This window comes from Halichoerus grypus, chromosome 8 (assembly GCF_964656455.1).
Source record: "Halichoerus grypus chromosome 8, mHalGry1.hap1.1, whole genome shotgun sequence".
NCBI classification, from domain to species: Eukaryota; Metazoa; Chordata; class Mammalia; order Carnivora; family Phocidae; genus Halichoerus; species Halichoerus grypus.
In genome coordinates this window covers 61,771,259-61,783,424 of record NC_135719.1, presented here as the reverse complement: position 1 = coordinate 61,783,424, position 12,166 = coordinate 61,771,259, and the positions used below count along the sequence as shown (strand labels likewise).

General features: G+C 48.9%; 1 protein-coding gene across 1 annotated transcript in view; it reads right to left on the bottom strand.

Annotated features, from left to right (window-relative positions):
- TNFAIP8L3 (TNF alpha induced protein 8 like 3) overlaps window positions 1-11,890 on the bottom strand; it is a 36,061-nt gene extending 24,171 nt beyond the window's left edge. Inside the window, exon 1 of the mRNA XM_036116614.2 lies at window positions 11,593-11,890. Within this exon, the coding sequence (XP_035972507.1) occupies window positions 11,593-11,644 (52 nt within the window). The 5' untranslated portion in view covers window positions 11,645-11,890. The remainder of the gene's footprint in view (window positions 1-11,592) is intronic.
- Between the last annotated feature and the right edge of the window lie 276 nt (window positions 11,891-12,166).

Sequence of the window (12,166 nt, the reverse complement as noted above, 5' to 3'; positions counted from 1 at the left end):
TTCCTGCTGAAAGTTATACATACTCATTGCAGAAATTTCTGGAAGAAAAGTACAAAGAAGGAAATTATAATTACCCATAAACGCATCATACAGAATGGTTAATTCTGTTCCAGCATTATAAAGTTAAAAGTTTATGTGTATGAATGAATGGAAGGGAGTCTCTGGCCCTTTTCTCTATAAAAAGGAATGTATGTGTATGTACGTATGGGTGTGCGTGTATAAATAAATATATGTACATATAATGTGTGTATATGCATGTATGTAGCACAACTGGGATCACAGATTATCAAGTTTTCTTTATCCACTATAATGCAAACTCTTCCCTATATTATTAGATGTTCTTCAAATTAATTTCTCTTAACAGCTGAATAATATTCTGCTGTGTGGAAATGTCATTATATATTTAATCGTTCAGTAGCTATCTGACTGAATACTGTTTTTTAGGTTGGATATGTAGCTTTGTTGCTGCCCCCATCTTGGGGGGTACAGTTTTCAATAGTGAAAACTCACCACCTGTTTTGTGATTTGGGGTAATCTCTGATTCTGTGTCTTCATCTGTAAACCGAGAATAATAATACCTGCTTTATCCATGTCCTGGTTTTGCCATGGATCAAGGGTACAGGGTATTTCATTGTTCTTAGGACTTTACCGTTGTTCGACTTGGTGGCCGAGGAGGCCACAGAAGAGCTGGGAAAAGCTGAGGGAGAGGGAATGGTCTGGGAGTGGAGGTGCTGAGCTGAGGGGCCTCCTGGCCAGTGAGGAGGACAGGCCCAGAAGCCCTGCAAGGCATGATTCTCGCTTGGAAGAGAGGACCGGGCGAGACTGCAGCTTTGGGAATTTTTGGCTTTGCGCCAGGAGAACGGATGGTGTCTCCCAAATGAAAGTGTATTGTCAGAAAAGACCAGGCTGAGGGCTCAGCCTGAGGAGACATAGGAAGAAAGCATTAATGATGGACACAGGAGGAGCAATGGAGGAAGGGTGCAGGAAAACCAGGATTATATATAGTTGCAGAAGTCAAAAGGAAAAAAAAAGTCAAGAAATTATTGTTGAATTCCCATCGGATACTGCTCTGGGCTCTCTAAAATTTGACTCTGTATTAACTGTTTCACTGAGATTGAATCACTGAATTATGAAGTTAAATCCTAAGGGTAGAAATGTTAACACAGATGAACAAATTTCTCTGTTTCCTTATAAAAACAGTCCATCTAACCAAAGATAAAAAAACATAATTGGAGAACTAGACGTCAATAAATCTCTCCCTGAAGCTGGTAGCTATTAAACTCAAAAGTAAATTAACCTTTGCAATTGTCACTGGGCATCTATAAAACCTAGTAAATACGTTTTGGCTATTAAAAAATATAAAAATCCTCTGAGGGCTCTGTGTAGGGCTTTCCTGACTGTGGGGGAGGAGTGCACCAGGCAGAAGGGTAAGGCCTGGTGTGGGCCTGTGGTGACCTGACTTCTGGGCAGATGTGCCTGGTGGGGAGGGGGTAGCAAGAACCCAGGACAAAGTGTTGGAAGGACACAGAGCAGGGGTCCCTTTGATATCCCAACATCCAGAATAACTCTGATCCTTTTTAAAAAATTATGTATGTCTTCTGGGAAGGACAGAGGAACCAGAGGATCTGGCCTCCAGTTCTGGTTCTGATACCACCTGGCAACACAACCAGTTTTTAGTGTCCCAAGAAAACATAGCAGAAGGGGGGCTTTTGTTCTCTTAAAAAGCCCGCTCCCTCCCCAAATAAAGCTCCCTTGCATCTTTTCAGGATTGCTTTTTGGCTTCGGAAAAGCACATCTATTCTTAGGGCTCAATCTAATTTTCTTCTTTGTACTGTTTTTTTACATATTCTACCATGAGTTTGCATTCCTTTGGTCAGAAACTAACGTTACTAAAAGGCAGCAAGTAAGAGATTGCCCTGGACATCCAAACCCCAGTCATCTAGCTCTGGATCTCGACTTCTCTTCGCTGTGAGGCAGGATCATCCTTGAGTTTTCGCTCATCCTCGAATCCAACGGGTCACCATGCCCTGGGAATTCTATATTGGAGATGATTTAATGCTGGAGTGGGGGAAAAAAGTGACTGAGGACCCAGCTTAAGTACACTCTGATAAAAGGAATGTTTGTCTGTCTTCAGCACCTCTCCTGACTCTGCTTTTCAATCCTTCTCTCGTCTCAGTGTTTGCCACATTCACTACATACAGCTACGTCCCATGGCTCTAGAGGTATGCACAGCTGCAGAGTCCTTCTATGACCTTCTCTCCCTGGCAGGAGCTTGTGCCCCTCTCCCCATCTTCCCTCCCAAACCACCCTTCACCAGCTCTAGCCAATCCTTGCCCATGTGCTATTGAATCAGATTGAATCTGTGCCAGCCAACCCTTGCCCATGTGCTATTGGGCTAATGCAGGTATTGTCTGCTGCTTAACACAGGGCCTTCTGGAGATGGAATGTCGTAACAGAAGGAGCCTCATGAAGGAACCTGATGGTCAGGGTTCTGGGCCCTGTGGGAGCTGGTTGGGGATACAAAGGAGCCTGGTGGTATCCATCCACTTAACTACCTAATCTACCTCATACAAGAGCAGTTGGAATTAGCCTGACTTCATATCCACTGACAAGCTACACATCCCAGAGCAAGTTACTTAACCTCTCTGTGCTTCAGTTTCCCAGTTTATAAAATGAAGTTACTTCTAGTACCCATCCCAGAAGGCTGGTATAAGGGTTAAATAGCATATAAACAATCAATCCAGTCTCGAACACATTGTATGTGCTTAGTCAACATGAAATAAGTAAAATTCAAAACACCACTATTATTTTGCATTCCATACTAGCCCTCTGGGACTGGACTCTGGCTGGCAAAGACCATCCTCACAGTTTCTCATCTTGTTTGGTATTTGCCACAATTTCTTAAACCCCACGTCCTCTCCTCTATCACCCCAACCCCAGTCTTCTCTCCCTGACTGTCTCAGTGTTATCCTCAGGACACCAAGGAAGCGGACTGGAACGTGGTAGACAGAGCTGCTGCCGAGGCCTGCCCTGCAGACGGCCCCATCATCTCCCTCCCATGTTCTATGCCAAAATTTCTGTTTACCTTCCCAGCATAACCCACAGGCCCCAGATTAGGCCCGCTGCATGTGCATACTCACCAGAACAGCCCTTGACAGAATTTCCTCCCACGCATGAAATTGGATGCCTTTACTATAAAAATATCAACTAGGAATCTCCATAAAACTACGTATCACCAAAATGTTTCCTTTCAGGGTTAGAACAGTTTCACAGAAAGCATATTTTACTTTTTTTTTTTTTTTAAAGATTTTATTTATTTATTTGACAGAGAGAGACACAGCGAGAGAGGGAACACAAGCAGAGGGAGTGGGAGAGGGAGAAGCAGGCTTCCCGCAGAGCAGGGAGCCCAATATGGGGCTCGATCCCAGGACCCTGAGATCATGACCTGAGCCAAAGGCAGACACTTAACGACTGAGCCACCCAGGCACCCCACATATTTTACTTTTGAGAAGAGACCCTACAAGCTAGCAGCTGCTCCTGCGGTTTTTCGACAGTTTAAACCAGTATTTGGACACCGCCAAAGTGTCTCCTCTTTTTTTCTGGAGAACCGAGTTACAAAATACTGGTTTCTATTAGGGTGTGTCTAGCACTTTCTGTGCCGCCAAGCCTTCCATTTTTATAGTCTGCACACTAGATTTTCCATGAACAGGCTCAAATTTATTCCCAGGCAATGATGTTTAGGAAACCCAGTATGAACGTGAAGACTGTTTGAAGGCAGCATCAGAATTTGGACCATGCAACTGCTTAAAAAACTCCATTTCTGATGTATAAAAAAGTAACCAATTTTTTGGCATGCCTTAATATATGTGGGGGACAAGGGTACTCACTCTCCTTATATGTTTTCTTAGATTAGGTTGTTAGAGGAAACTTGTTTTTTAAATTCTTCTCTATCCTTTATTTCTATACTTGCACAGAATACAGCCCAAACACCCACCTACACAGGCATTTTACATGGAGTTGGAAGCCAAGTGACTGAAAAAAACAAAACCAAATTATGTATATAGTGTCTTTATAGAGATCTGCATGTGAATTTAAGTGGGAGCCAATGGTAACTCTGGAGGAAAAGGAACCAGTTAGAGGCGAGTGCTAACGGAAAGTGTGACTATAATTTGGTTTTGCTGACAAATAAAAAAACAGGTGCCGTATTTTTTAAGAGAAAAATAGCATAGGAAATAGGGCTTTATATTTACACACTCACACATATTCTCGTTCTATCTCTAGAAACTTACACGTTGGCTACAAGCACCACCACGACACCCAATTTTCCTTTTTGAGTATGACAGCTCCCTTGTCCCACTAGTCCACTGAGGAGATCCCCACTGGGTCAGGCCAAGCTCCTCACAGGCTCCCGGCCTTGCCAACTTCTCTTTCTTCTCCCCCCATCTAAATCTTTCACTCCTTCAAGGCTACCCTCAAGGCCCATCTCCTCCATGAAGCCTCCCCACCAGCACTCCAAACCACAATGCCCCATGCTCCAAATCCTACAGCATTTACTGCTGATGCCACCCAGTCTGGCAGATTCAGTTTTGGGTGGCTGTTTTCTCTCCCCAACACAGCTGCAAATTTCTAGAGGGCAGGGTCCCATCGAATTCCATTTTTCAATGCCACCAGAGCACCCTGTACCCCTCTGAACACAAAACAGATGATCAGCCAATATCTCTTGGATTGACTGGATTGAACAAGTGGGTGCAGAACTATGAGGTCTAGAATGGCTAATTTCATCTGGCAATCTAAACTGTCCTAGTGAGGTCTAGATAAAATGTACAGCTCAACAACTATCCCGAGCTTTGCCGGTAGACAGGGCTGCCATCCCTAATGAACCATTCCTGAAGAATTCTGGGGACCACCTGCGGGGGATGTTGCGATATACTGCCCTGGTTCCTCCTGGAGAATGAACGGCCAAGCATGCCGCAAGCTGCTGGGGGCTTGCAGATAGCCCAAGCTGCACCCAAGCTCACAGCCTGTTCCTTGGGATGGCCTGCATCTATGACTGACTGACCACTGTACAAGGGGACATGAAGGCCTGGCCCCGAACCCTGACTCAGAACAGTTCCGAAGGGCTACTCTAGCTCCAGAGCTGGAGGCTATTGTTGGGTGTGCATTGCAGCTCAACTTTTCACTCTGCCCAGTCCAGCGTCCTTCCCCTCTCCTTTCCTTTCCCAAATAAACCCACTACATGCCGACCTCTATCACAGAGTCTGCTTCCTGGGGAACCAGCCTACAACAGCATCCATCCATCCATCCATCCATCCATCCATCCATAAACACACATACCTCGTTTTGTTGCACTTCGCTTAATGCACTTTGCAGATTTTTTTTTTTTTTCCTGAACTGAAGGTTTGTGGCAACCCTGGTGGAGCAAGTCTAGCAGTGCCATCTTCCCAACAGCATTTGCTCACTTCATGTCTCTGTGTCACATTTTGGTAACTTTTGCAATATTTCAAACTTTTAAATTATTATTAACATTTGTTATGGCGATCTGTGGTCAGTGATTATGGCTCACTAAAGCTCAGATTATGGTATTTTTTAGCAATAAAGTATTATTTTTTAAAATTTTTCTGAGGGGGGGATAGGACAAAGAAAAAATCTTAAGCAGGCTTCACACCCAGCGCAGAGCCCCACGTGGGGCTCCATCTCACCACCCTTAGATCATGACCTGAGCTGAAATCAAGAGTCGGACACTTAACTGACTGAGGCACCCAGGCGCCCCGGCAATAAAGTATTTTTAAATTAAGGTATGTAAATTGTTTTTTAAAGTATCATGCAATTGCACACTTAAGAGGCTATGACACAGTGTAAATGTAATTTTCATATGCATTGGGGAACCTAAAAATTCATTGGACTACCTTTATTACAATATTTGCTTTATTGCAGTGGTCTGGAACTGAACCTGCAATATCTCTGAGCTATGCCTGTATTCACTTATCCATGCAGGCATGCATCCAGCCAGCCAGCCAGCCAGCCAGAAACCTACTAGTGTGTTCAGGATCCATCGTGTTGGTGGGAGGTGATACAGGTGAAAATGACCCAATCCTTGCCCTTAGGGAGCTAACAATCCAGTACAAGAGATGAGATATGTACAAGAATAACCATAAAGCACACAATGGAAAGTGGCTGTTATTAAGACAACAGAGATTTGGCCGGGGTATAGTCCCAGGGCCAGGGGGTCAGGAGTCTTCATGCACTGGTGTAAGGCTGTGGCCATCAGTATATGTGTCCTATCTCTCCATCTGATCTTAAGCCCTGGAAGACAGAATGGACGGTGTCCTTACCTCTCTGCCTTCCCCATACTTTTCCAACACAGGGTCCCAGACAGTAAAAGAAATCTTAAAATACTGAAGCAAAACAAAATACTGAAGGAGAGCTTTGGCAGTTCCACCGTATAGGAAAGGTTTCTGGCTGTCTGGTCTTTCAGTGCAGAGTTCCCACGAGGCTCCTCACGATGCACATTCATTTATTACGCCCATAAAATCTCAGGAACATGAAAGCACAAGACAAGGTCCTGACCCCTTAAAGCAGTCACAGGACACTGTGTGGACAAGGCAGAGGCCCCTGAAAATGTCCACAAAGAGGAACAAGACACGGGACAGTGACTAACAGGCAAGTGATACCTCATCCCCAGATGGTCTCCGTCCCAGGTTGGCCAGCCCATCAATTGTCAATCTTTCAGTCAACAAAGGTTATTCAACAGTCTCCATGAGGAATCTAACAATGAGAATCAACCAGCTACAGAACCTCACAGTCCCCTGAAGCCAGTGCCCTAACATGGCTTATTTTTACAGGAGAAAACGCCTTTAAGCAAAACATCACCGCTAAGTGCCTGATGGAAAGAAGGGGGGGCTGGGAAGCCTGGGTGGGGGAGTCCACCTCCTGCATTTCCCTGCCCTCACCCCAACTCAACACGCCACTCTCCTTTCACTCTCCCTCTCCTTGCACTGCTTTTATACAGTCTGTCAGCAACTTCTGTTGTTTGCTTCTCTGAAATGGCACTTGCATCCTTCCTCTTCTGCCTCGCCTTAGCGTTACCACTTGCTCCGATACCGCGGCCACCCGTGGTCGCCGAGGCTCCAAGCTGGGCAGTCCCACACTCCGTGTCTGTCAGATGTGGCTCCTGCAAACCCAGCTCTCGGTCAGTCCTGTCTCTGCACAACAATCAGCTCAACAGGGGCTCCTCTGGCATCTCAGGACCAGTCACTAAGACCCTCTTCTATGTGGGCCTCCCTCCACTCCTGTAACTTTATTTCCCAGTACTCCCTAGTATATGCCCTCCACTCCAGTAACCCCCTTGCTTATTTGTGCCTTTGCTCAAGTGGTGTCTGACTTCTGGAACACCTTTCCTCTTCTTGGCCACCTATTGAATCCTACCCACTTGAATCCTACCTCCCTAATCTACCTTGCCACTTTGTTCACACAAACCAAGCTTAGGACCTAGGCGATGGGAGAGATGGCAAAGGCAGGGTTAGGGGCCTGCTTTTTTTCCCATTTCTTTTACTGTTTTGAAGCTCCCCTACCACATCTCGACTCCATTGCATGGAAATGCTTTTCTGTAGCACTTGCCCAGCTGTGAAGCCCCACCAGCTTGAATGCCCTGGACCACCTAGCTGTGGGTGGAAGGAGCTTGTTTGCCCTCAGCTGGGTAGACTATCTTTGTCTTACAAGCCAAAAAGGGAAAAAGCTGACACTGCTAATGTTTACTCACTTGTTGCTTCTTAGGAAAGACTCTTAATCACTGTCAAGTTAATATACCAAGTGCTAGGATTTCTGAGAGATGGATGGTGGGTTTGCCAAACGATAGACTGCCAAGTTGGGTCTCTGGAATGAATCCAGTGTTCCATAAACCCTGCCTCTTTCCTAATCATAGAAAGAACCCAAAATGACAGAAAGGCAGAGTAGAGTTTCAGGCAGCAGAATGACATAGAAGCATCATCCTATGCTTCCGGAAAAACAGAAAGGATGCAGCTCGAGACAAATTTCATCTCCCCCCTTCACCTTCATATGCAGAGGGTTGCGTTGCTTGATGAGTGCACTGCAGGCACTGGGGAGATCTTCGGAAAAGTCTCTTGAAAGGGGTACAGTAAAGAGTAGGTGGTCCTCAGAGACTTTCTCACTCTTCTGCCAATTTGTAACTGGGAAGGTGACTGAGATGGGTAAAAATGGAAGGGGAATGATGAGGACTTCCTGGGCCTACTGCTACCTTGAAGGAAAATGGTTCACTGGTTGGGAAGGGTTACCTCCTCTTCTTTTATTTGAAATGGCATGAAAGTGGCCATCTCCAAGTTAGCCGGTGGGTTGGATAAGGGGTTCTCTGCTTTGTACAACTTTACCTAGAGCTAAAGGAAAAGGGGTGTGAAAGTAGTAGTTTTGAATGTCCTCATCTTCGTGCCTTGAGCTGGCAGATGAGGAGGATAAGAAGAGGTAAAGATAACCTCCCCCAAACCAACAAACAAACACACATACAAACACACCTGCGTGCACACCCACACACCCACACACATACCCCAGAGAGAATGAGAGAATGAAAAAGAGAAAATTCAAAACAAACCTGCTCAGGCAATTACATTAATATGATAATAATGACAATAATACTAATTGTGTTACACACGCCTACTGATTTACATTTTATAAAGCACTGGGGTATATTATCTAGCAGTATTCTTAAAACAAATAATCCAGTCAGGTGATAAACAACATAGCAGCTACCATGTACTGAATGATTACCGGGAACACTTTTCATGTGGTGTTTTATTTAATCCTCACAACCTCCTTGTGGTACTAGTACTATCCCCATTTTACAGAGGGAGAAACAGGTTTGGAGAGGTTAAGTAACTTGCCCAACAGGTAGAGAATGAAACCTAGGTCTTTCTGATTCCAGAGTCCAGGCTCTTGACCTTAATAGGGTACATGTCATGGCAGGGCTTTTTTTTTTTTTTTTTTCCAAGTTCGAGAAGGGAAGGCCACTCAGGAGGATGCAGCCCTTACATCTCAACTCCCTAAGAGGTAGGTACACACAGACACACACACGATGAATACTCGAAGAGGTCCCACTTCTCTGTTGTCCCCAGTTACAAATGCATCCAGCTTGCACAGATACAGGTCCACAGATGAAGGCCTCATTCCTTATAGAGAGAAAGGTCAACCCCTAAGGATAACATACCTGTCATTTAACCTGTATCTGAAGTTGCAACAAGGGTTTCCATTTGACAGGATGCAGCTACAGCAAGGCAATGAATTAGCATCTAGTTCTGAAGCTTTGCCACGAAAAATAGTTTAAGACTGAGAATAATGAGATGGAATGCCATTTAGAAGAATGGCTTGTGATAGTCAATTAAATGTTCAGCTTGGGAGATTCATGCGCACACAGAAAAGAAGAAATGACTGTAGAAAACAGCAAGGTGCAAACACATGGTGACAGCTCACAGAGTTGGCTGCCCTATTCTTCACAGGACCCATCTGACCTCAGCGGTCAGTGCTGAGGCCTGACACAAATGGACATGCACACATCCGGGATACTCTGGGCTGGGCAGGCTTGGGGGAGAAGAAACAGGACCCTTGAGAACTCCTTCCCTCCCCTTTCACCCAAGCACCAACTCTTCTGGAGTATCTCCTCCCCCTTCTTCTCCTCCCTCCTCTTTCTCTAAGCTTCCTTCTCCTCTCCTTCAAACATCAACCTGCATAAGAGATCTGAGGGTGGGGTGGGGACAGCATGTTAGTTCCTGGGATTTTGAGACAGTAAAATGTCAAGGTCAGCAGGCCCCCCCCCCTCAACCACACCCCAGCTTTCCAGATACACTTTTTTAAAAAAAGATTCTATTTTTTGACAGAGAGAGAGAGACAGTGAGAAAGGGAACACAAGCAGGGGGAGTGGGAAAGAGAGAAGCAGCACCCCCCCCCCAGCAGGGAGCCTAATGCGGGGCTAGGACCCTGGGATCATGACCTGAGCAGAAGGCGGACGCTTAACGACTGAGCCACCCAGGTGCCCCTCCAGGTATACTTAGATACACACACAAACACCCACTGGAACTTTAAAAAGATGTTAGGAGATCTGCAAGACCCCTATGAAACAAAATCTTGCTGCTTCCTAGCCACAGAAACATAAAAGTAGGCAAAGGGCTCAGGTTAATTAGTTATCTCCACACCTACCTCACAAAGGAGGTGGCCCTTGCACACAAACGGGAATCCTCAACACAGGCGTCTTGGTAATGCCACCCTTCCTCTTGGCCAGCCTCATTTCTTCCCACCCACCCAAAAAGGTGTTGACCACAGCCGCCCTGCGAGAGGCTGAGGGGTACCGTATAGTAGATAGGGAATCCTATCCTTCAAGTAGACCTTGGCTACTCCCTGCTGTGAGACATGGGTAAGCCACTTAGCCTCTCTGGGCTTCTGTAAAATGGAACTGATAACCACCTGGCTAAATGCTGTGAAGATTAAGGGGAATCATCTATGTAGGGCCTTTGGCACAGTGCCTGGCGCTGTCCTGCCTGGTTCCTGAGCCCACGCCTGGGTTGATAGTGCCTCCTGGTACTTGGCCCCCACTCTCAGGATGCTGGTGTGACATAGGGAAGAGTGGGGACTAGTCTAGGACCTCGGGTCTGTACCAGGAGGGTCCCAGCCCTCAGGTCACATGTCTGCCGGCCGGCCGCGGCTAGCCTTCAGGGCCCCTAGGGTCCCGGGAGCCGGGGACAGGTGGGGAGGGCGATCAGGTCTCCGGTGTGTGGACCCGTGGGCGGCGGGTGGAGCCGGCCGGTGGCGGTGGGCAGAGCCCAGCCGTAAGTAGACCCAAGGCTGTGGGTGGCTTCCTCCTGTTGCTCAGTATCAGGAAGAGGCGGGGGAGGACATTCATTTTTTTCCAAAGTAAGCATCCACCCATTGCTTCGATAACTATCGATTGTGAAAAACCGGCGGCGCCTCTTAAAGGCGAAGCCCGGCTCCCGCGCCCCCTCCCCCCCCCGCCCCCGCGGCTGTGTTCCCGGACCCCTCCGCCGGGACCTCCTCTGCCTGTACCGGGCAGCGATGGACGAACCCCTCTGCACCGCCTCGGGGACCGCAGCCACTAGCTGTGGTTTGACCTCTGCCCGTCCACCCGCGGGTCCTTTCCTTCCCGGAGTCCCCTGTCACGCCTTCGACCGGGTCACCTGTTCCGCAGCGTCCCTGGAGCCCGGGTTCGAGGACGGGGTCGGCGTTCGGAAAGTTATTTCAAAGGGCAGATGTGTTGCAACCCTCGCGGCAGCAAACTACAGGACGCGGATTTCCCGAACCCTTCCCCACCCCCACCCAGCCCGGGCGACCCGAGCCCGCTGCAGGACGCAGCTGCGCGGAGAGCCACCCGCAGATGCACCTCTTCTCCCTCCCGCGCGCCCAAGTGCAGTGGAAAGCCTCACAGCAAACTCACAGCGCGGAGCAATCCCGGGTCCTGGCCTGGAAGGGCTCGGCCTCCCGCCCGGCAGCTCCGAGAAATACCCGCGATTTCCTGCCCCGGCCTCCCCTCCTCCCGGCCCCGGCCCTCCCGGCTGGGCTGCCGCGGCCCCTCGGTACCTGCCGCGGTCACGGGCTCGCCCTCACTCTGCTCGCCGGAATCCGAATCCATGCTGCGGGCTGCTGGCCGGACGTCCACAGCCGCCCGCCCGTCTGCGGGGCGCTCGGGGCCGGCGTCCGGGCTCCCGTTGCCGCGGCGTATTCGGTGCGGCAGCCCTGGCGGCACGGGCTGGGCAATGCGCGGCGGCGGCGGCCGGGGGGCGGCTCCGCAGAGGCGAGCGCCGCCCGCGCCCCGCTCCCCGCGCCCTGCCGGCCGATGCCTGAGCGCCAGGCGAGCGCGGGGTGGAGGGTGGGGGCGCGCGGGGAGAGAGCGGGGAGGGGGAGGGGGAGGTGCGAGCTGGGAGGAGCGGGAGCGTCCGGCCCCGCGGGCGCCAGACGGGGCTTAAATACCCCGGGGGCGGTGCCGCTCCTCCTACCCGCGCCCCGCGCCCGGCGCCCTGGAGTTGAGGCGCGCGGCGAGGTCCTGCCGGTCGGCGAGGCCGAGCGCGGTCTCTTGCGGATGGCCAAGTTGGGAGGATTTTGAGGCGAAATAGCGCCTCTACCCAAAAAGGAAAAAGAGAGGTTCCGTGTGGGA